At 42.8% G+C, this 24,394-nt stretch overlaps 1 protein-coding gene across 5 annotated transcripts in view; it reads right to left on the reverse strand.

Annotated features, from left to right (window-relative positions):
• Positions 1–24,175, reverse strand: part of FN1 (fibronectin 1) — a 133,930-nt gene extending 109,755 nt beyond the window's left edge. For 4 of the 5 annotated variants that reach the window (XM_060781432.2, XM_060781424.2, XM_060781416.2 and 1 more), the window contains exons 1-5: positions 23,812–24,175; positions 13,803–13,931; positions 9,646–9,783; positions 7,086–7,217; positions 4,719–4,856 (exon numbers count right to left, since the gene is read on the reverse strand). In XM_060781432.2, coding sequence (XP_060637415.2) covers positions 4,719–4,856; positions 7,086–7,217; positions 9,646–9,783; positions 13,803–13,931; positions 23,812–23,974 — 700 coding nt within the window. In that variant the 5' untranslated portion in view covers positions 23,975–24,175. The remainder of the gene's footprint in view (positions 1–4,718; positions 4,857–7,085; positions 7,218–9,645; positions 9,784–13,802; positions 13,932–23,811) is intronic. The other variant, XM_060781396.2, reaches the window with a different exon arrangement.
• Between the last annotated feature and the right edge of the window lie 219 nt (positions 24,176–24,394).

The following is a 24,394-nucleotide window of genomic DNA, read 5'->3' on the forward strand; positions in this document are numbered from 1 at the left end:
TAGGAAAATGGGTTTATATATCTGTGGAATGACCAGGGTGGGACAAAGGACTCTTGTCTGCTGGAGCCAGAGGTGAATGTTTCAACTGACCAGCTTGATTAGCATTTAATGGCTTGGAAGTGCCTGGGGGAATCTTTTTTTGTTGTGAGGTGATTTGATGTGCCTGATTGTTTACTCTGTTTTGCTGTTGTAATTTTAGAGTTTTTTTAAATACTGGTAGCCAGATTTTGTTCATTTTCATGGTTTCTTCCTTTCTGTTGAAATTGTCCACATGCTTGTGGATTTCAATGGCTTCTCTGTGTAGTCTGACATGGTGGTTCAACCAAAGAAGAGTAATGGGAACATGAAAGGCACTGCAGACTACTTCAACCAGAGAAGTCAGCCATAGAAGAGCACCTGATGAACCAACCTGGACACAGCATATTATTTGAGAACACAGAAGTGCTGGACCACTCTCACAACCACCATGTCAGACTACACAGAGAAGCCATTGAAATACACAAGCATGTGGACAATTTCAACAGAAAGGAAGAAACCATGAAAATGAACAAACTCTGGCTACCAGTATTAAAAAACTCAAAAATTACAAAGGCAAAACAACAGAGAGTAAACAATTAGGCACATCAAATCACCTCTCAACAAAAAAAAGATTCCCCCAGGCACTTCCAAGCCATTAAATGCTAATCAAGGTGGTCAGTTGAAACATTCACACCTAGCTCCAGCAGACAAGAGTCCTTTGTCTCACCCTGGTCATTCCACAGATATATAAACCCTTTTTCCTAGTTCCAACAGACCTCACTACCTCTGAGGATGCTTGCCATAGATGCAGGCGAAATGTCAGGAGAAAATGCCCCTAGACCATGGCCATATAGCCCGAAAAAACCTACAACAACCCAAAAAGATTCTTTCCAGTGAACTTCTTAAACTTAATTATTTAGGATTTAATCAGTCTATCATAGACTGGAAACATTTCCAACCTACCGCCAAATGTTTATTTTGAATATTAATTGTGACTTTTTAATCAGCATGATGTGGCCATCTGTTCTTTGGTTCCTAACTTCCAAACCGCCTTAACAGTGATGTTGCTGTGGTGGGAGGTTGGATTACAAGCATAAATAGTGGTGATATTGGCATATATAAACCTGTTTTCTGGTTTTAGCCAGTCAAGCGTTAAGGAAAGGCTTCCTTAAAGTGAGATCACTGGCTAAATTGTAAGCCTGTGTAATCCAAATTGGGAAACATCTGGTTATTATTATTATTATTATTATTATTATTATTATTATTATTATTATACTGTGCCTGAGAGTTTAAAGATAAGTTACAATCGTCATAGATGCTGGTCTGGGGAAATTCTTCCATCTCCAGTTATTGGCTCTGGTCAGGCATGTAGCCGGGGGGGGGGGGGGGGCCTTGGGGGGCTTCACCCCCCCCCCCTCCGAAATTCTCATGGTGGTCCGCGAGAAGGCCTTACTGGTAAATTATTTAAACTGTTATGTTAATTCATATCATGATCTGATCACCATGCTCAATATATCCCATATACATGGGGGTATTGGGGTAACGATACAAAAGGTTTGCTAGGGTAGACCCTCTTTCACTCAGACTCAGCCCCCCCCCCCCCCCCCGAATCAAACTCAGGTCCTCCCAAAACAAAATCCTGGCTACAGGCCTGGCTCTGGTAGAAGAAGACAACTGAATTACTCCAAATGGTTATTCAGCTGCTACAGTTCCACATGGGAAATACTCAAAGAAAGCCATGAGATCAGACTGTGTTTGCCAAGAAAGTGGTTTGTGGCTTCATATATCACTTTATGTGAGTGGGCATGCTGGAAAAACCGTTTTCAAAATATTCAGAGCTGGGAGCCAACTTTCACACAATGTCCTTGCCCCGGGAATAAAAAGGTAGCAATTTGTTCTTTGTGTTATATGAAGGAATGATTTATATGACATTTGTACTATGTGCGTAATTTTCATTTTGGATTCGCAAAACATAAGTCATTAACATTTAGAAAATCACTGGATTTCCTGTTCAAGCTGATGACGGGACATGTGATGGAACATACGATCTACATCAGACCATGATCATGCTTTTTTCCTGGCACTTGAAAACACTGCATCTTTCTTTTTCCCATTGCATACAAAACATATCTTTTCCAGAACAAGATTCCAGTCAGACTGACATTATAAACAAATGGCTGGGGTTTTTTTATGGCTTTCAAGTCTAATCTGAAACCAACCTTGAGGATTTAGTCTATATAATCCTATTGTTTATTTTAGAGAATGGCCATCAACTTGGTATCCCAAGGCAACAGCATCAATTAGAAGCTAAAGGACACAAGCTTAAGACCAGCCTAACCAAAGGTTTTAAAAACCAGATGTTTCCCAATTTGGATTACACAGGCTTACAATTTAGCCAGTGATCTCACTTTAAGGAAACCTTTCCTTAACGCTTGACTGGCTAAAACCAGAAAACAGGTTTATATATGCCAATATCACCACTATTTATGCTTGTAATCCAACCTCCCACCACAGCAACATCACTGTTAAGGCGGGTTGGAAGTTAGGAACCAAAGAACAGATGGCCACATCATGCTGATTAAGAAGTCACAATTAATATTCAAAATAAACATTTGGCGGTAGGTTGGAAATGTTTCCAGTCTATGATAGACTGATTAAATTCTAAATAATTTAGTTTAAGAAGTTCACTGGAAAGAATCTTTTTGGGTTGTTGTAGGTTTTTGGGTTGTTGAGGAACAAAGAAAGATTCAATGTATTGTCGAAGGCTTTCATGGCCGGAATCTCTGGGTTGTTGTAGGTTTTTTCGGGCTATATGGCCATGGTCTAGGGGCATTTTCTCCTGACGTTTCGCCTGCATCTATGGCAAGCATCCTCAGAGGTAGTGAGGTCTGTTGGAACTAGGAAAAAGGGTTTATATATATGTGGAATGACCAGAGTGGGACAAAGGACTTTTGTCTGCTGGAGCTAGGTGTAAATGTTTCAACTGACCACCTTGATTAGCATTTAATGGCTTGGAGGTGCCTGGGGGAATCTTTTTTTGTTGAGAGGTGATTTGATGTGCCTGATTGTTTACTCCCTGTTGTTTTGCTGTTGTAATTTTTGAGTTTTTTAATACTGGTAGCCAGAGTTTGTTCATTTTCATGGTTTCTTCCTTTCTGTTGAAATTGTCCACATGCTTGTGTATTTCAATGGCTTCTCTGTGTAGTCTGACATGGTGGTTGTGAGAGTGGTCCAGCATTTCTGTGTTCTCCAATAATATGCTGTGTCCAGGTTGGTTCATCAGTTGCTCTGCTATGGCTGACTTCTCTGGTTGAAGTAGTCTGCAGTGCCTTTCATGTTCCCATTACTCTTCTTTGGTTGAACCACCATGTCAGACTACACAGAGAGTGTACTCATGGTAGTCCACGCTCTTGCTACATCCCGTATAGACTACTGCAACGCTCTCTACATGGGGGTTGCCTTAAGACTGTCTGGAAGCTTCAACTGGTCCAAAGGACAGCAGCCAGATTGCTAACTGGAATGGCTCTCAGGGAGCATACAACTCCCTTGTTGCGCCAGCTCCACTGGCTGCCAGTTCACTACCGGGCACAATTCAAAGTGCTGGTTCTAGCCTATAAAGCCCTAAATTGTTCTGGCCCAACTTACCTGTCCAAACAAATCTCCCCTTATGAACCTGCGAGGACTTTAAGAGCACCTGGAGAGGCCCTGCTCTCGGTCCCGCCATCATCACAAGCACAAGGGCCTTCTAGGTGGTGGCCCCTCGGCTATGGAACGCCCTTCCTAGGGAGATTAGATCGGCTTCCTCACTCCTATCATTCCGAAAGAATCTGGCTATTTGAGTGGGCATTTGAAAATACGGAGTAACGGATATAATAATGGAATAACTATATGGACATTGTTTTAATTATTATCGATTGAAGTTTGTTTCATTATAATGTTTGATTTTATTGTTGCAGATGTTTTTTATATTGTATATTGTAATTGTGTCCTTGGCGGCATTGAATTCTTGCTTTGTAAACCGCCTCGAGTCGCCGGAAGGCTGAGAAGGGCGGTATAGAAATGTACTAAATAAATAAATACCCATAGGATAATCTTCAAGTTCTGCCCCATTCAAGGATATTGAGATCAAATATCCTTGAATGGATTTAACTTTAGAAAGAAGTTAAAAACATGGATGTGAGACCAGGCCTTCGGGTCATCTTGCCGACAATGACAGTGACAATTATGACAATCACTATGAAAATGGACTATGGAAATAGATGCAGGCGAAACGTCAGGAGAAAATGCCTCTAGAACATGGCCATATAGCCTGGAAAAACCTACAACAACCCAGTGATTCTGGCCATGAAAGCCTTCGACAATACATTGACTATGGAAATGCTTGATGGAGTCTCTAACTACAGAATTCGGCTCAAATAAGGCTACAAGACTGTTACTGAAACAGAAACAGATTTTAATTAATTAATGTGATTTAATGTTTTAAATGTATGTAATTATTGAATTTTATTATGTATTTTATTATGTGTACATTGGAGGCATCGAGTTGTTGCCGGCTGGAAGCCGTCCTGAGTTCCCCCCCCCCCCCCCAACCCCCCGGGTGTTGAGAAGGACGGGGTACAAATATCTGAAATAAATGAATAATAAAATAAATAAAAGCGAAAGCAAGTACAACATTCACATTAATGCTCTGCCATACTTACTTCTTGAGGTGCAAGTAATGCGCCCGCTGCCTTCTCCCAAGCATGTGCAATCCACGATCATCCAGCCTTGATAAGGCTTCTCCCAGATCTCTCCCACCACATAGGAGGTTCCAGCACTGTTATCATAGCACCGTTCGGCTACAATGCATCAATTGTGCAAGGTGGGAAAAGAGGAAAAAAAGCAACCTTGTTTTACTTACAGAAATGTATTGATTAAAGGTGAAAAGAGATTTCTTCACTGGAAGGAACAGTTCCCTTCCCAAATCTACTACCCAATGGCACTAATAAATGGCTTAGATACAAAATTGCCCATGGTAGTCCAATGAGGACAAGAGATCTGAGCTTCCCATTTAAAACTCTGGGGTTTTAACTCTGTTTTAACTCTGGGGTTGCTATGCAATTTGTGTCTTGTGGTATTTTCATGTTGCTTTTGATTCTGTGCATCTGCTTTGTTTCTGTGTTTATTCATTATAAGCTTCACAGAGAACCTTATCTTTCAGGAGCAGGGTACAAATCTTCTATGTAAACATACCAAGCATACGGCCCAATTTCAGCTACTGACAAAACAGAACATACATTGGAATATGACTGCAGTCTAGACTATAAATGCAAGGATGGCATGACTGAATGTGAATGATGGAGTATCCATTTAACTAAAACCAAAAACAGGGGGAAAGGCATTGCTAGAGCCTTTGTTGTTTTCAATGTGGAGGATTTTAAGCCACATGAGCTTCCCAGTTGTCTGGTTAACTACCGCAGTGAGAAGTTAGGCTTCTCAGACCTGGGCTGGATCTAAACTGCCTGATATCCCAGGGTCTGATCCCAAATTAACTGATTTGAACTGAATTATATGAGTCTACGTTGCCAGATAATCTGGGAAAAGAAAATAATCTGGAAATCAGATCCCGGGATTTGAGTGAAGACAGAGGGGGCCAGAGGACAGTTCTATCTTGTTTCCTGTACTATGCTAATAATATAAGATAATATAATGTAATGTAATATGTTGTATAGGTAAAGGTAAAGGTAGTCCCCTGACATTAAGTCCAGTCATGTCTGACTCTGGGGTGTGGTGCTCATCTCCATTTCTAAGCCGAAGAGCCAGCGTTGTCCGTAGACACCTCCAAGGTCATGTGGCTGGCATGACTGCATGGAGCGCCGTTTTGTAATTATTGTAATTACAATTGTAATTGTAAAAAAATGTAATTATATTGTATTACATTATAATATTATAAATATTATATGTATATAATATATTGTATATACATATAATATTTATAATATTATAATGTAATACAATGTAATACTACTAATAATAATATATTATAATTATATATTTTATATTACATGTAATATTACTAATAATATTACAATATAATAGTATAGTACAATATAGTAATATATAAAATTGATATTGTACTATGCTAATAATATAATATAGTGTGTGTGTGTGTGTGTGTGTGTATATATATATATATATATATATATAGATATAGATATAGATTCTTGTAAGCTGCTCTGAGTCCCCTTCGGGGTGAGAAGGGCAGCATATAAATGTCGTAAATAAAATAAATAAAGGGCTGTGTAGATCCAGCCCCAATTTTATCACCTCCAGCTAAACATATGACTGACTATATGATATCAAGTTAATGTCATCCAAATCTTCCACAAAGACTGCAGGTAGCTATCTAAAAAACAACAAAGAGCTGGATATCACAGATCGTTTCACAGTGCTAGTATCTGTCCAAAGTTTTCATTTATTTTGAGTCAAAAGGATTGCATACGTAAGTATAAAACTGATAAAAATAGAAGGAGCACAAGTGGCTAAATAATCTTTGACCAAAACCATTCAACAGCTACCACATTGTTTATAGCTTTAAACAATTCTTCCTCTGTACATGAGGCAGGGCATTGTGGACAAGCATACAGGTGCAGAGCTGCCTGTTCTGTTCCACAGTCACACAAGGTGGAGGATTCTTCTAGGTAGTGCCATTTTGACAGGTTGTCTTTTGATCTGCCCACTCCACTTCTGAGTCTGTTCAGGGACTTCCAAGTTGCCCATTCTTGGTTTGACCCTGGGGAAGACCCTCGTGGGGGGGGGGGGAATCCAATTGGGATTTCCTGGATTAGCTGCCCAGAGGGGTGCTCTTGCTGTGGCTGGGGAAACATTAAGAGGAGTGCTGGTTCTCATGAAGCTTTTCCTTGATTTGAGTCTACTGGGAGGAGACTGATAGCCATGCAGTGGACGGCTTTCACAGTGGTCAACCTTATTTCTCTTCAAAGTGATTATCCTAAAGACTACCATCTGAGATCAAAGTGCCTCACTCTTCAGGTTTGACTTTTCAGATATATAAAACAAAGCAAACTTACCAACTGGTTTGCAAGTCCATTCACCCTTCCCATTGCCAAGGCACACACACTCCAACATGTAGCCACCAGTTTCGTGAGGCCTGCGCCAAGTGTCACCAATCTTGTAGGACTGGCCACCTTCATGACAGCGATCTGTGAAAATAAAACACACATAGGAAAATCAATCCACTGACCCATTCAACTTAATACTATGTACACTGCCATATAATTCAGTTTCTAAATCCAGATTATCTGCTTTGAGCTGGATTATATGACAGTGAAGATTCAGCCTGAGTAAGGCTATCAGATTGATAACTGGAGTGAGTGAATGTACCTTTTACTGATTGTGTAAAACAACCAGATGACAAGCAATACCTGCTAAAGGCATAGGAATCATCTACAATTTTCACTCTGACAACCCTAACCCTTAAGTGTTAGCCACCCTCTCAGATTGGTTTGATAAAGTTCATTTTAGTCCAGAAGTCTGTCAACATCAAGCATAGTTTACAATAGAGATGCCCACAATCAATGTCATTCAGCCTCTCTGTCCATGTTGTTTGCTATACAGTGAAGTAAGTGGTTCAAATTCCTTAACACCACATCAAAATATATTAACGGAACACCCATAAACTTTCCACAGAAAAACACTATATCTTTTGTGATGTGTTAAACAGGACAAGTAAGGATTGTTTTATGAATGGAGGATTCACTTGGTCATAAGGAAGTTCTTTATGTGAACCAGCAAAGCAGTTAAAGTTAATGTATGGAAAAAAAATCTACTTGTTTCTCTTCCCAAAGCACCATACTTGTAATGGGGAGCATTGCAGTCCAACTTGACATTCTAGTAGTGGAAAAATACTGGCTGAGATCTAACAGTGAATCTGAATGGCATAGATCTCTGCATATAGCCTCCTAGAATTTTTTGGGCTTGCACAAATCTTGGCCCGGCCTTTTAAATTTTTTAATTGCCTTGAACAAGCAGGAGTACTTTTAATATATGTGTGTTATGGCGACAATTTTTATGCTATATTTTGTTTTGTTAATCATATGGTTATGTTGTTTTTACTTTGTATGTTTTCTGATGTTATCTGGGAACTGCTCTGAGTCCCCTCGGTGAAATGGAGCAGTATATAAATAAAGTTTTTATTACTATTACTAGCCATCCCCTGCCACGCGTTGCTGTGGCCCAGTCTGGTGATCTGGAAAATAAAGTGATGAGAAAGTGTTGGTTTCTAATATATGTAATGTCTTTATGCTTGTGGGTAAACAGCACTTCTTGCTGTTTCTTTGTCAATATTGATGTCGAGATTGTCTGGTTTGCCTACTTTGGAACATGCAACATATAATTGTTTTCTTTAGGGGTCCCTTTCAAATCTATACTATACTCCGTGTGTGTGAATCATATTGATTGATCTATATCTATGGCTGGATGGCTCTTTGTCAGGAGGGCTTTGATTACGTTTTCTTGCCCTGGTGAAGGGAGTTGGACTGGGTGGCCTTAAATATTTTCTGTTGGTCATGGGGATTCTGTGTGGGAAGTTTGCCCCAATTCTGTCGTTGGTGGGGTTTCAGAATGCTCTTTAATTGTAGGTAAACTATAAATCCCAGTAACTACAACTCCCAAATGTCAGGTTCTATTTCCCCCAAACTCCATCCGAGTTCACATTTGTGCATATGGAGTATTTGTGCCAAGTTTGATCCAGATTCATCCTTGTTTGAATCCACAGTGCTCTCTTGATGTAGGTGAACTAGAACTCCCAAACTCAAGGTCAATGCCCAACAAACCCTTCTAGTGTTTTCTGTTGGTCATTTTGTATGCCATGCTTGGTTCAATGCCATCATTGGTGGAGTTCAGAATGCTCTTTAATTGTAGGTGAACTATAAATCCCAGCAACTACAACTCCCAAATGACAAAATCATTTTTTTGAATTGAGGACATACATTGGGTTGTTAGGTGTCTTGTGTCCAAATTTGGTGCCAATTCCCCCAGTGGTTTTTGAGTTCTGATGGTATCACAAACAAACATTACATTTTTATTTATATAGATTATAGTCCTGCACTGATTGTGCTACACAATCCTACACATCACACAACTGGATGTGCAGTCCAATGTACATAGACAAGGTTAGCAGTGGTGCATGAGAAACTACATTTGACCTAAATGTGGGCATTGTGTCAGCAGATAAAATGTTCAACCACTTCCACAGGTAAATGTATAGCTGTGTAAGAAAAATTTGGGTCCTTTCCTGCAGAGGATATGGGTGACCCTTGTATGAAACTTTGTCACAGAGAAAGGGGTGGCATCAATAGGGCACTTAATCCATTCCCCGTTTGGACTAATGTTAAAGGAGTTATCCAAGGTCCTGAACATATTTAGCATTTGGGTGTGGCATCCTGGAGAGCTCCTTTAAAAACTGGACTGAAATCTCAAATAAAGTCATAATTGCACTGTCATGGAAGCCACCTCTGCTGAAAAATTGCATAGAATACTGCACCATTATCTGCCATGTGGTGACAGGAAGGTGCCAGCAAGGTGATTAAATAATTTACAAGTTCAGACACCTCTCTTTCCAATACCTACTTGCAATTGTGCAACTGATTCTGCCACGACCAGCCCCAATGCAGGTACAGTCCCAAATCATGGAGTCCTTGGGTCGCTCATAGGTCTCCCCTACTCGGTAAGTAGCTCCAGTGTATTTGTCAAAACAGGTCTCTTCCGCTGAAAGGGAAGAAAAAAATGATGTCACCAAAGCAGAATACTCAACTTGTAGAATTTATTTATTTCCTATATTTCTACCCCACCCTTCTCACCCATGATCAGTGCACTGAGACTGTAATTAATGGAGTTTATCAGCACTTTATTCTGCCATGACTCAATGCTATGGAGTTGTAGTGAGGTATCAGCACTCTTTGGCAGAGAGGGCTAAAGACCTTATAAAATTATAACTCCTAGGATTCCATAGCAGTGGGTCACGGCTGTTAAAAGTGATCTCAAATTGCTTTAATTCCACAGTTTAGCTATATTGTTATTATACTTGGGCCCATACATTTTTGGAGTGGAAACCATGGCTATCAAATCTGTGAATAAGAGAGTCATACTGTATGTTGGGTATCACCAGAGAAAGAAAAAATACAAATGGGAACAAGAGGGGGAGAGAGGAAGCAAGGTATGAAAGACACAGTGGAAAAAACGGATGTATTTCTTTCCTCCACTTATACTGATTGTTTGTGTCAAGCAACTGACTGTTCTCTGGAAGCCCTGAAATTTTGCTGGAGGAAACTGGATGCCACATTAATGGGTTTGCGAGCTGCATGCAGCTCATGAGCCACATTTGCTCAGTTTTGTTTTAAAATGTTGTATGAATCATATAGTCGTTCTCCAAGGACTTTAGTGGTAATGTTAGTAGTGCCAATGGCAATGACTGACTGATTGAAGAAGGGATAAATGTCTAGATCAGGGATCCTAAAACGAAGGCCCGGGGGCCAGATACAGCCCTCCGAGGTCATTTACCCGGCCCTCGCTCAGGGTCAACCTAAGTCTGAAATGACTTGAAAGCACACAACAACAACAATCCTATCTCATTAGCCAAAAGCAGGGCCACACTTCCCATTGAAATACTAATAAATTTATATTTGTTAAAGTTGTTCTTCATTTTAATTGTTGTATTGTTTTTAAGTGTTTTTTGCACTACAAATAAGATATGTGCAGTGTGCATATGAATTCATTCATTTTTTTTTCAAATTATAATCTGGCCCTCCAACAATTTGGGGGACTATGACCTGGCCCTCTGTTTACAAAGTTTGAGGACCCCCTGGTCTAGATCCTTATAACTGAAAGATTAGAAGTATATAGAACTCTTTTTCCTTAGTCTTATAAATCTCCATTTGCATTTGATTAATTTTGAATGAATTGTTTATTGTACCAGCCATAGGCCATGACATCACATAATATACAACCTTTAAAAGTACAAAAAATATGTACATTAAGCAATTTCCAATATAAATATTAAAACTTATTACATATACTGGCTCTTTAAAATTATAGTAGCAGTGACATGATAACAATAACAAATGTCGGATTTGTACCATCCCAAACTATCTCCATTTCCATTTCTAGCCTCCGCTATGGACTTTACTAATTTAGCTCGGATTTTTTGGACTGCAACTGCAAATGTGGCAATTTTTAATGTTATATTTTTGGAATGATCTGCTAACAGATCACAGATAACTGCTAACTGTTGCCATGCTGCCTTTCTTCCAATTTTTGCTTCTAATTTAACATAATTTTTTGATTTGTTATTTTAGTCTGTGCTGAAAACTATTCATTGGTTTTATTTTATTAACCTCTGCTCTGTGAGGCCTTTTTTGTTCTAAAAGGGTTTTTTAGAAATCTTTATCATATCAAAATTAATCAGTAACATGTTTTGCAACAGGAAGAGTTCATTCTTCGTATCTGTTTGTACTGTCCTGTTTGCTTTCAGAACCTTGCATAAGAGTTCATGTAGAACTTCTCTACACAGCAAGGTTTCTTCTCATTTAACGCCCCTTCTACACTCCCATATAAAATCCAGATTGTCTACTTTGAAGTCCCCCCCAGGGGTTGAGAAGGGTGGGGTAGAAATGCTGTAAATAAATAAATAAAATAAATATATGGCAGCGTAGACTCATATAATCCAGTTCAAAGCAGATAATGTGGATGATGTGTGTTTTGTGTGTATATATATATGAGTGTGTGTATGTTTGTGTATATATGTGGTTTTGTGCATGAGTTGTAATGTAATTTTTGTTTTTTGGCTTTTAAAATCCCTTCTGCTGTGTTTTTATGAGTGATGGGCATTTGTTGGACTAATTGTGTCCAAATTTGGTGTCAATTCATCCAGTGGTTTTTGAGTTCTGTTAATCCCACAAACGAACATAGCATTTTTATTTATATAGATGTGGATTGCATCACTGGATGCTTATGTAAGGCCGCCCTGAGTCCCCTTGTGGGGAGAAGGGTAGGATAATAAATAAATAAATAAATAACATAGGATCACTGTGCCATCACACCCAGACACTATAAAGTTAAAACTAAGATGTGCTTCTCTCTTTATCTGGGTGAGCTGTGGGTGCCTTACTTAGTAGCTTAGGATTCCCAGCAACTCAGGCCACTCCAGAGTTGAACATCAAGCAGAATATTTATTTCTCAAAGTCCTTGGCAGACTTGGCACAGCTTTTCAAAGTTACATACACAAACAGTCAACGTGTAAAATCATGTAGATGTTCCTTCCTTCCTTTTTCCTTCAGCTGCTGAGTTAACTTCCCCCAATGGCAGAAAAATCCTGGGATTCTTTACCCTAGCCCTGAGCTGCTATTATTAGAAAGAGCAGGTATTTCCCTATCTAAACTCAAAGCTAGCTTGGGGATGAAGTAATTGAGCCTCTCCCAATGGCAGAGAAATCCTGGGATATTCTCTGCCCCAGTGCTGAGCTGCTACCTTTAGAAAGAGCAGGTCTTCCCCTATCTGAGCTCAGCACCAGTTTCAAAGGCAAGAAGGTAAGTACTCACGATGGCCTGTCTGAGCTGCCTAGCTTGACCACAAGCACATCTGAGGCTTTTTCTAAACTGGAGAAGGCAGGAGAGCTTCTCCAAAATGGAGATCTCATCCCCAGGAAAAAGGGCGGTCTCTGGACCAAAGAGATACTTTTTAAAGCCAATAACAGCAAACGGCTTTGCAGGCTGGCTTTAAGCCCCTGTTAACGGTTAACATTGAGGGTGCTGCTGAGACTGTAGCAACCCTGGGGGAAATGCAAAAGCATGCTATTTCATGCTCCTTACAGAGAGAGGTCAACCCTCCTGTTTAAGGAGCTCCATTGGCTGCCATTCATTATCCGGTCCCAATTCAAGGTGCAGGTGCTCACCTACAAAGCCCTAAACGGTTTGGGACCCGCCTACCTGCGTGACCACATCTCCGTATATGAACCCACATGATCCCTCCGTTCATCTGGAGAGGCCCTGCTCACGATTCCACCTGCGTCACAAGCGTGTTTGGTGGGGACGAGGGACAGGGCCTTCTCTGTGGCAGCCCCCCGACTCTGGAACTCTCTCCCCCAAGGACATCAGACAAGCCACAACGTTGGCAGTCTTTAGAAAGAGCTTGAAGACCTGGCTGTTCCAGTGTGCCTTTCCAGAATAGGAAACTCCCAGAATCATGTCCTAAACGCACTTTACTAGAGATTTAAGATTGTCTGCACATCGCACCTACCCTAAAATTCTTACATTTCACCTGTCATGTCCAGCACTTTAATTTTAGTCATTACATTTGGCCCGGCCCTAGTTTTAAATGTGTCATGATGTATTGTTTTGATGCTTTACTGTTATTGCTTTAATGTTTATTGGTTTGCTTTATGAGTTTTATTGTTGTATTTGTTATGTTGTTATTTTATTGAGGGCCTTGGCCTTTGTAAGCCGCACCGAGTTCTTCGGGAGATGTTAGCGGGGTACAAATAAAGATAATAATAATAATAATGCAACTAAGGGGCAATGCAAACCAAGCTCCTGGAAGACGGAACAATCACCATCAGTTGAAAATTACTTGAAGGCAAACAATAGCCAATAAAGTGAAGTACTCCAGTGAAGGAAGGAGAAATGGGTTCAGGACAGTCTACATTTTCTGAGATTTACAAACAGGGTAGTTCTATACATGCAAATGTACTCTTCCTCCTGCCCCACTCCATCTCCCCCTGGTTTCCAACTCACCTTCAGGCTTGCTTTCGCAGTTGAATCCTCTGCTCCCCCCATAGCAGGTACAAACCAGAGTATTCCCCAGGTAAATACGCTCCCACTGCTGGTTTATCTGATAGTGTTGGCCATTGTCATAGCATCCCGCTGAGAAAGAAAAAGGGAGGGATGGATTAATTTACTTGTCTGGACCACAAAATGTTTTTTCAAGGAAGCAGGAAGGAGGGGAGGGGGCTTCGGAATGCATGGAATACAGATTAGCTCCAGACCCTGCATTCTGAATCTTATATGGAAAAAGACAGAGTTTAGGTGCACGAAAATTAGGACTGGCTGGATTTTAATACAGTCCCGTCCATCTCCTTTTCCACCATGTTTTAAGTAAAGAGGGACTGAACTGCTGGAGGTTTCAAATTCTGGAGCAACAGCTTAACAGATGGAAAACATTGCTCAGCCGGGGAAGCCTGATCCAAAGTTTAATGTAAGACCTAAAGGATTGCGGAGGGGGAAAAGCTTTGGCTCTGTCGCTAAGGCAGAGTTATCCTTGCCAAGGTAGAACTTGCTTTCCAATGATATGCTTCCAAACGCTTTCTCCAGTATTAACTTTACATGAATAGTCCTGCCACTGTTTTTTAAACAACTTCATTCGGGTTTGTTTGTAATTTATCTGCAGATGTGTATCACTTTAAAAGAAAACTTGTGCTACAATGAAATTGGGATTTGATGCAAACATTTTCTCCCAGATGGTAACTCATGGACTTTCAGCAAACACACTGCTTTTACCTACTCAAATGAAGGCAAAAAAGGGGACATTATAAGTCAAACATTCTAAATATGATATGTATGATTTGGAGATTTTGAATATTTACGGCTATTAGCCTAATAGCAAATAGTTACTTTCCATTTCATGTATAAACATTACAAAATGGAGTAATGGTTTTTGGAAACATCTGGGCACTTGGCATTCGGTACAGCACACTTAATTTTGTAGCAGGCCCTTGCTTTTAACTAAGTAGTCTTGCTCCACAGAGCCAAACTGAAATCTGTTAACTTTACAGGCTCCTCCCTTGACTCTTAAGCAGGCTGAATTGTATAGTGAAAAAATGTGTGTCCGCTTCAAAACCAGACGTTTGCGATTAGGCTTCAAGAGAACTTCTGGGTTTCATTGATTTGAACTCATGGAACAATCAACTAGGCAGCACTCCTTTTTACCCAGGAATTGCATGAACTACAACATGGAGAGACTTCGATTAAATAACACTATGGAACAATGTATTGTTGAAGGCTTTCATGGCCGGAATCACTGGGTTGTTGTAGGTTTTTTCGGGCTATATGGCCATGTTCCAGAGGCATTCTCTCCTGACGTTTCGCCTGCATCTATGGCAAGCATCCTCAGCGGTAGTGAGGTCTATTGGAACTAGGAAACTATGGAACAAAATTAGGGGGAAAATATGTTCCTGGTTTGAAAGTGTTATTCCTGTTTAATTGTGGAGTACTTAATTAGAAAATAGTTGTGATATTCCAGAAACTTTGTTTTTGTGGCTGCCACAAAAGGGCTGTTCAGCAGTGGAACTCTCTGCCCCGGAGTGTGGTGGAGGCTCCTTCTTTGGAGGCTTTTAAACAGAGGCTGGATGGCCATCTGTCAGGGGTGCTTTGAAAGCAATATTCCTGCTTCTTGGAAGGGGGTTGGACTGGATGGCCCATGAGGTCTCTTCCAACTCTATGATTCTATTGTTGAGCCTACACAGCTGAATAAAATCCCACGTTATCCGCTTTGAACTGGAATATATGGCAGTGTGGACTCAGATAACCCAGTTCAAAGCAGATATTGTGGGATTTTTCTGCCTTGATATTCTGGGTTATATAGCTGTGTGGAAGGGCCACACGTGAGATATTCATTGAAAAACAAGATCAAAATATGCTGTAGGATGTCCCACAAAAACAAAGTTTTTGCAGTTTAATAAACTTGTTCCATGTTTTTATGATAGAACTAATTACAAAATGACATTTACAACCCAGGAATAAAAATCGTTACATAGTGTAATGAATGGAGAGCACAATCTCTGAAGGCCATCTGAAAGGCAGGGGTAGATAAAGCAAATAATGCTCCCCTTCAGAGGAGTGAAATTTTGCCAAAAAGGACAGCATGCTGCCCACAAAGATCCGCAGTTAATATCCAGAAATATCTCCATGCACAGAAGCATAATTGTTGGTAATTCCTGCCAAGCAGAATATTCCCGAGACTGGGAGCAGCCCTACATCCACTGGATCCAGAGTCCTCTAAAGGCCCTTAAAGAGGGAACCAATATGTGACTATATTATCTCTTTCACTACCTTCAAAGGGAGGGGAAAAATAAAATTGAGATGTACCAAGATATCTATCATGGTAAATTGGATGGTGAAAACACACAGAGTCTTCTGCTTTCAGATGTTAAGTAAGATTGGTTCTGGTTAAAACCTGGGCAGAAGACCAGAGAAGGACTAGAAAGGAACCCTTCCTAAAATCCTGAAGGATCTTTGTGACAGCCTAAATGGATCAAGCATCTTTTGTTCATTCGTTCACTTGTTTCCGACTCTTCATGACTTTATGGACCAGTCCACGCCAGAGCTCCCTGTCGGTCGTCACCACCCCCAGCTCCTTCAAGGTCAATCCAGTCACTTCAAGGATACCATCCATCCATCTTGCCCTTGGTAGGCCCCTCTTCCTTTTTCCTTCCCTTTTCCCCAGCATCCTTGTCTTCTCTAAGCTTTCCTTTCTTCTCATGATGTGGCCAAAGTACTTCATCTTGGCCTCTACTATTCTTCCCTCCAGTGAGCAGTCGGCCTTTATTTCCTGAAGTATGGACTGGTTGGATCTTCTCGCGGTCCAAGGCACTCTCAGAACTTTCCTCCAGCACCACAGTTCAAAAGCATCTATCTTCCTTCACTCAGCCTTCCCTATGGTCCAGCTCTCACATCCGTAGGTTACTACGGGGAATACCATTGCTTTGACTATGCAGATCTTTTTTGCCAATGTGATGTCTCTACTCTTCACTATTTTATCAAGATTGGTCATTGCTCTCCTCCCAAGAAGTAAGTGTCTCCTGATTTCCTGGTGGGCAATGATCTGCCCACCACCAATTTGCTCTGCCTGCAAGACAATCTCCTAAGTATGTTGACTCCGAGTCAAGTCTTGCTGAGCTCAATTAAGTTGGTCTTGGTGTGAATGGGAAGTTGTCTGGAAGGTAAATCAGGATGTTATTCATTATTCTGAGCTTCAAAGGGGGAGGTGGTGGGAGATAAAAAGAACCACAAATAACTGGATGTCTCCTGCCCCTCTCCACCCCAGAGGCCCTTTCACACTACTCAATCGTATATGATCCCCCTTTTAACTGCTATACCTTCCTCCTATGGGATCTTACTTGGGTTCATATAGTTTGGTTGGAAACAAACAGAGAGAATTATTTAGCTGAGGCTTCCAGAGGCCCATCCTCAATTAACAATCCCAGGATTCCCTAGGAAATTGCCATGGCTGTTAAAAATGCAGAGTGCTGTAATTCAGTAGTGTGAAAAGGTGATGAAATCACTCTGCCATACAACTCCCTAAGAAAAACTATTTTGTCATTTTAGAGATCTCAGGCCCCTTCTACACTGCCATATCATCCAGATTATCAAATCAGATAATCCACATTATCTGATTTAAACTGGATTATATGAGTCTACACCTCAAACTAAGGCCCGGGGGCCAGATATACGGCCCTCCAAGGTAATTTACCCGGCCCTCGCTCAGAGTCAACCTAAGTCTGAAACGACTTGAAATCACACAACAACAACAACAACAATCCTATCTCATCAGCCAAAAGTAGGCCCACACTTCTCATTGAAATAATAAGTTTATATTTCTTAAAATTGTTCTTCATTTTAATTATTGTTTAATTATAATTTTAAGTGATTTTTGCACTACCAATAAGATATGTGCAGTGTGCATAGGAATTCATTTATGTTTTTTTCAAATTATAATCCGGCCCTCCAACAATTTGAGGGACTGAAACCTGGCCCTCTGTTTGAAAAGTTTGTGGACCCCTGGTCTACACCAACATATAATCCAGCCCAAAGCAGGTAATTTAGATTTTATAAGGTAGTGTAGAAGGAGCCCCCAGTGGTGCAGTGGGTTAAAGTACTGAGATGCTGAGCTTGTTGACCGAAAGGTCGCAGGTTCAAATCCGGGGAGCGGAGTGACCTTCCGCTGTCAGCTTCTGCCAACCTAGCAGTTCGAAAACATGCATATGTGAGTAGATCAACAGGTACCGCTCCGGCAGGAAGGTAACGGTGCTCCATGCAGTTATGCCGGCCACATGACCTTGGAGGTGTCTACAGACAGCGCCAGCTCTTCGGCTAAGAAATGGAGATGAGCACCACCCCCCAGAGTTGGACACGACTGGACTTCATGTCAGGGGGAAACCTTTACCTTTACCTAGAAGGGGCCTCAATAACAGAAAAGACTCCTTTCGCATCCCATGCCTTCTGCTTTGCTGGTTTAATACAAGTTCTTGAGGAAACACTGCTGCAAGTGTTTCTATTCTCAATCAGAATTTGTGTTTCACCTCACTACCTCTGACGATGCTTGCCAGAGATGCAGGCGAAACGTCAGGAGAGAATGCCTCTAGACCATGGCCATATAGCCCGAAAAAACCTACAACAACCCAGAATTTGTGCTTGTTTCTTTCCAGGGGATTCTTCTCCTTTTAACATTCTAGACTCAGCCCCCTTCTACAATACCATATAAAATCAGATTATCTGCTTTGAGCTGGATTATATGGCAGTGTAGACTCCTACAATCCAGTTCAAAGCAGATAATGTGGAAATTCAATGATTTGGATTATATAGCAGTGCAGAAGGGACCTCAGTGATTCATTCTTTTCTATCCTGACCCATTTAGGAAAAGCCCAAAGAATTCTCTCCCCACTGCCCCAGGTTAAGCTGCATCCCAACCTACCTTGGGAAGTCAGACTTGGCCATGGTGGACCACGCTCTCGTTACATCTAGGATAGACTACTGCAACACACTCTACGTGGGGTTGCCTTTGAAGACTGCTTAGAAGCTTCAAATAGTCCAACAAGAGGCAGCCAGGTTAATAACTGGGGCGGCATACAGGGAGCATACAACTCCCATGTTACGCCAGCTCCACTGACTGCCAGTTTGCTACTGGGCACAATTCAAAGTGCTAGCTTTGGCCTATAAAGCCATAAACAGCACTGGCCCAAATTACCTGTCCGAACGCATCTCCCCCTATGAACCATCGCACTCCGGGGAGGCCCTGATCTCCGTCCCGCCATTGTCACAGGCACGATTGGTGGGGACAAGAGACAGGGCCTTCTCGGTGATTGCTCCCGGGCTATGGAACTCCCTTCCTGGTGAGATCAGGTCGGCCCCTTCACTCCTGTCCTTTAGAAGGGTGGTAAAAACTTGGGTGTGGGACCAAGCTTTCGGGACAGGGCAATAAAGCGGCAATAGGAAATATGACCAGGCCAATGATTTGACGCAGATGACTAGGACGGTTTTAAATGGTGTATTTTAATATTCTGATAAATGTTTTTTATTGTTTATGTATTGTATGTGAATCTGTGTCCCGGCATTGAATGTTTGCCGTGTATATGCTGTGCTCCGCCTTGAGTCCCCTTCGGGGTGAGAAGGGCCGAATATAAATGTTTTAAATACATAAATAAATCTCCACAAGTTGCTGAAAAAAATACTGCATCTTGGGGAAGGTTAGCGAAATAAGTTTGCCAAAGTTGGGGGAGTTTAGTCACAGGGCTGAGCCAAACAAATGCAAGCGGAGGGACATTAGAGCTTCCAGACATCTTTCAACAGCCCATTCACACAAGGCTGGCAACTGCAACTAATGCACACTAAGGACCACAGGAGTCATTGGGAGCCCCAAGTGTAAATTGAGAATGTAAGGAATGCTGAAGATGTTCTCCTGAGTTGTTAAAACCTTCAGGAAGAAGCATATTTACACAGCAGGACAGGTTGGCTAATCCCCTAAAACAGAGGTGTTGCTTTTTCCCTCCCCTTTTGTTTTGCCATGTGTTTGACCGTTGGACCAGGACTTTGATTTCTGAACACCATATGTAAGTTTTGCACAAAATAAGCCTGGTCTGAACAACTTGTAGCTCTAAAACATTTTTGGTGGAAAGAAAATGGCTTTAGCTGCCTATTGGGGCTCATTCTTGGAGACACCATGGTTAAATGGTGAGCCAGGATTCTAGGACACTACTTCTCAAATTGTGAGTCCCGACTGCAAATGGGGTCAATTTAGCTCACAAAAAAATTGCAAGGACAAAGGTTTCTAAACGCCACCTAGACATTCACATAAATCTATTAGTAACAAAGTACAGTGGACTCTGAAGACACTGCTTCATAAAAAGAAAAATCAGCCTGGATAGCAAGCTTTGCAAATGCTGATCTTTTGAATGCATTTCAAGTGGGAGAGGTTGAGGAAGCAAAGTTTGGCTGGATCTATACTACCCTATACCCCAGGAACTGATTCCAAGCCACTTCCATACAGCTCTGCAAAATCCACATTGAACTGGATTATATGGCAGTGTGGACTCAGACAACCCATTTCAAAAGCTGGCTAGCACAACCTGGGGATCACAACCAGATACAGTGAAGACCTCTGCCCTTGTGCTTTGCCACTCTGCTGCTGAATATGCATCCCCGGGTAGAATGCATCTCACCACATTAAAACAGTGGATGTGGTTCTTAATGAGACATGTCACGTTATCAAAGGATGTCTACGCCCCACACCACTGGAGAAATTATACTGTTTAGCTGGTATTGCACCACCTGATATCAGTTAGGAAGTAGCAGCCAGCAATGAAAGGACCAAGGCAGTGACATCTCCGGCCCATTCCCTGTTCGAGTATCAGCTTGAAAATAGCTTTGCTGGGCCCCTTCCACACAGCTGAATAAACTCCCACATTATCTGCTTTCAACTGGAATACATGGTATAGAATCATAGAATCATAGAGTTGGAAAAGACCTCATGGGCCCATCCAGTCCAACCTTCTGCCAAGAAGCAGGAATATTGCATTCAAAGCACCCCTGACAGATGGCCATCTAGCCTCTGTTTAAAAACCTCCAAAGAAGGAGCCCCCACCGCACTTCAGGACAGAGAGTTCCACTGCTGAACGTGGTAGTGTGGATTCAGACAACCCAGTTGAAAGCAGATATTGTAGGATTTTCTGCCTTGATATTCTGGGTTATATGGCTGTGTGGAAGGGCCCCAGGATCTGCAGAGATCTTCTCAGGAACCCCTCAGTAAGCAAAAGTCTAAAAGTGGCAGGCAAAAACCTGGAACCTCAATCAATGGCTGAGTCCAGATGAGAAACTTCCTCCTGGACACATAGAAGACTGGGTGACTTGGAAGACACTAGAATCATATAATCAAAGAGTTGGAAGAGACCTCATGGGCCATCCAGTCCAACTCCCTGCAAAGCAGGAAAATTGCATTCAAAGCACTCCCGACAGATGGCCATCCAGACTCTGTTAAAAGCCTCCAAAGAAGGAACCTCTACCACACTCCAGGGCAGAGAGTTCCACTGCTGAACAGCTCTCACAGTCAGGAAGTTTGTCCTAATGTTCATATGAAATCTCCTTTCTTGTAGTTTGAAGCCATTGCTCCATTGCATCCTAATCTCCGGGGCAGCAGAAAACAAGCTTGCTCCCTCCTCCCTAAGGCTTCCTCTCACATATTGAGGGGCTTCAGCCCCCCCCCCCGAAACTCTCATGGTGGTTTGCGAAAAGGCCTTACTGGTGCATTATTTAAACTGTTATGGTTATTCATATCATGATCTGATCACCATACTCAATATATCCCATATGCATGGGGTATTGGGTTTTGTTTTGTTTTTGTTTTTCTCGTCGTGTCAGGAGTGACTCCTGGTGTGAGAGAATTGGCCGTCTGCAAAGACGTTGCCCAGGGGACACCTGGATGATTTGATGTTTTTATCATCCTTGTGGGAGGCTTCCCTCATGTCCCCGCATGAGGAGCTGGAGCTGATAGAGGGAGCTCATCCGCCTCTCACTGGTTTCGAACGTGTGATCTGTCGGTCTTCAGTCCTGCCTGCACAGGGGTTTAACCCACTGCGCCACCGGGGGCTCTGGTATTGGGGTAACAATACAAAACGTTTGCTAGGGTAGACCCTCTTTCACTCAGACTCAGCCCCCCCCCTCCCTGAAACAAACTCAGCTCCCCCCCCCCTCGAATTGAAATCCTTGCTATGGGCCTGCATGGCTATCATATCTCCTCTCAACCTTCTCTTCTTCAGGCTAAACATGCCCAGCTCCTTAAGCCGCTCCTCATAGGGCTTGTTCTCCAGACCCTTGATCATTTTAGCCGCCCTCCTCTGGACACACTCCAGCTTGTCAATATCTCTCTTCAACTGTGGTGCCCAGAATTGTACACAAGATGCAGAGTCAGTCTTAAGAAATGGGCCCACAAAGTGAAGTCCACAGCATGCGAGTGTGGAGAGGCGCAAACCCACAGACCACTTACTACAATGGAGATTCTATCTGAACATTAGGAAGAACTTCCTGACTGTGAGAGCTGTTCAGCAGTGGAACTCTCTGCCCCCCGGACTGTGATGGAGGAGGGAGCAAGCTTGTTTTCTGCTTCCTTGGAGACTAGGACGCAGAACAATGGCTTCAAACTACAAGAGAGGAGATTCCATCTGAACATGAGGAAGAACTTCCTGACTGTGAGAGCCATTCAGCAGTGGAACTCTCTGCCCCGGAGTGTGGTGGAGACTCCTTCTTTGAAACAGAGGCTGGATGGCCATTTGTCAGGGGTGATTTGAATGCAATATTCCTGCTTCTTGGCAGAATGGGGTTGGACTGGATGGCCCATGAGGTCTCTTCCAACTCTTTGATTCTATGGTCTGTGCACACGCACAATGGAGGACTTTCTTACAGCGACAAGTGGTCAAAAGACATTTAGTAGTTAAGTTTTTAACTTTGTGGTTTTTCATACAATTTAACTGTATTCTCAATTTGCTTCTGGCGCGATAAATAAGTAAATATCTGGGTTCAGACCCTGGGATATAAGGCAGTGTAAGAGACCAGGGTTGGAGTCCCAACTCCAGGCCCGTAGCCAGGATTTTGTTTCGGGGGGGAGGGGGGGCTGAATTTTTTTCAGGGGGGTTTCGGGGGGGCTGAGTCTGAGTGAAAGAGGGTCTAGCCTAGCAAACCTTTTGTATCATTACCCCAATTGTTGTTCATTCGTTCAGTCGCCTCCGACTCTTTATGACCTCATGGACCAGCCCACGCCAGAGCTCCCTGTCGGCCGTCACCACCCCCAGCTCCTTCAAGGTCAGCCCAGTCACTTCAAGGATGCCATCCATCCATCTTGCCCTTGGTCGGCCCCTCTTCCTCTTGCCTTCCACTTTCCCCAGCATTACCCCAATACCCCCATGCATATGGGATATATTGAGTATGGTGTTCAGATCATGATATGAATAAACATAACAGTTTAAATAATGCGCCAGTAAGGCCTTTTTGCGAACCACCATGAGAATTTCGGGGGGGGGGGGGCTGAAGCCCCTCAAGCCCCCCCCCCCCGGGCTACATGCCTGCCCAACTCAAGAGGCAAGGTTTCTGAACAAACCCTACAGAAGGAAGTCCAGCATAGAATCAAAGAGTTGGAAGAGACCTCATGGGTCATCCAGTCCAACCCCCTGCCAAGAAGCAGGAATATTGCATTCAAAGCACCCCCGACAGATGGCCATCCAGCCTCTGTTTAAAAGCCTCCACCACAATCCGCGGCGGAGAGTTCCACTGCTGAACAGCGCTCACAATCAGAAAGTTCTTCCTAAAGTTCAAATGGAATCTCCTTCCTTGTAGTTTGCATCCTGAGTTGGAGCCACTGAGAAGCAGAGAATGGGGGATTGAGCTCTATTGGGCCCACTGTAGGCTCTAACTTGATCTATTCAGAGACTCCAACCCCTCTTGTCCCCTTCCCTGGCTTTACTCCGGGGCTCCCACTACTCACGCTTGTTCTGGGCGGCGGGGAGGGCGGGCTGGACGATTTGCTGCTGCTGAGCTTGCCGCTTGCTCTTGTCTTTGGGGGCCCGCGTGGTCCAGACCCCCGTGGCCAAGCAAAAGGCCAACAGGAGGCACGGGAGCAGCCGCCTCGACGCCGGACTGCTGGGCATCTTGGAAAGAAAGCTCTGCCTCGGCACCTCTTCTGCACACCGCACACGTCTGCGGGAAACAAGGGCTGAGCGCTGGGGCCGCGGGGCTTTATATCTCGGGGGGAGAAGAGACCAACTTGCATTCAAAGGGAGGAGGGACCCGGCGGGACACCCCTTTGGAACCAGCCCGCGCTCGCTGATTGGCCGCGACGCGCCGGTGACGTCACAAGGAGGCACATTCCAGGGCGAACAAAAGAGCGGAGGCTTGACGGGAGGAGGGCTTCTCACTCTTGCTTTGCTTTCTTTTTTTTGGGTTTCCCCCTCTCCAATGTCTGAAAGTGAGGAGTCATGTCTGGGAATCAATGGGATCTCTAGCCCAGGCCTGTACATTCTTGGGAAAACTGCAGTCCCGTTGAAGTCTTGGATTGTTTTCACACTGTT

This window comes from Anolis sagrei, chromosome 1 (genome assembly GCF_037176765.1).
Source record: "Anolis sagrei isolate rAnoSag1 chromosome 1, rAnoSag1.mat, whole genome shotgun sequence".
Classification (NCBI taxonomy): Eukaryota; Metazoa; Chordata; class Lepidosauria; order Squamata; family Dactyloidae; genus Anolis; species Anolis sagrei.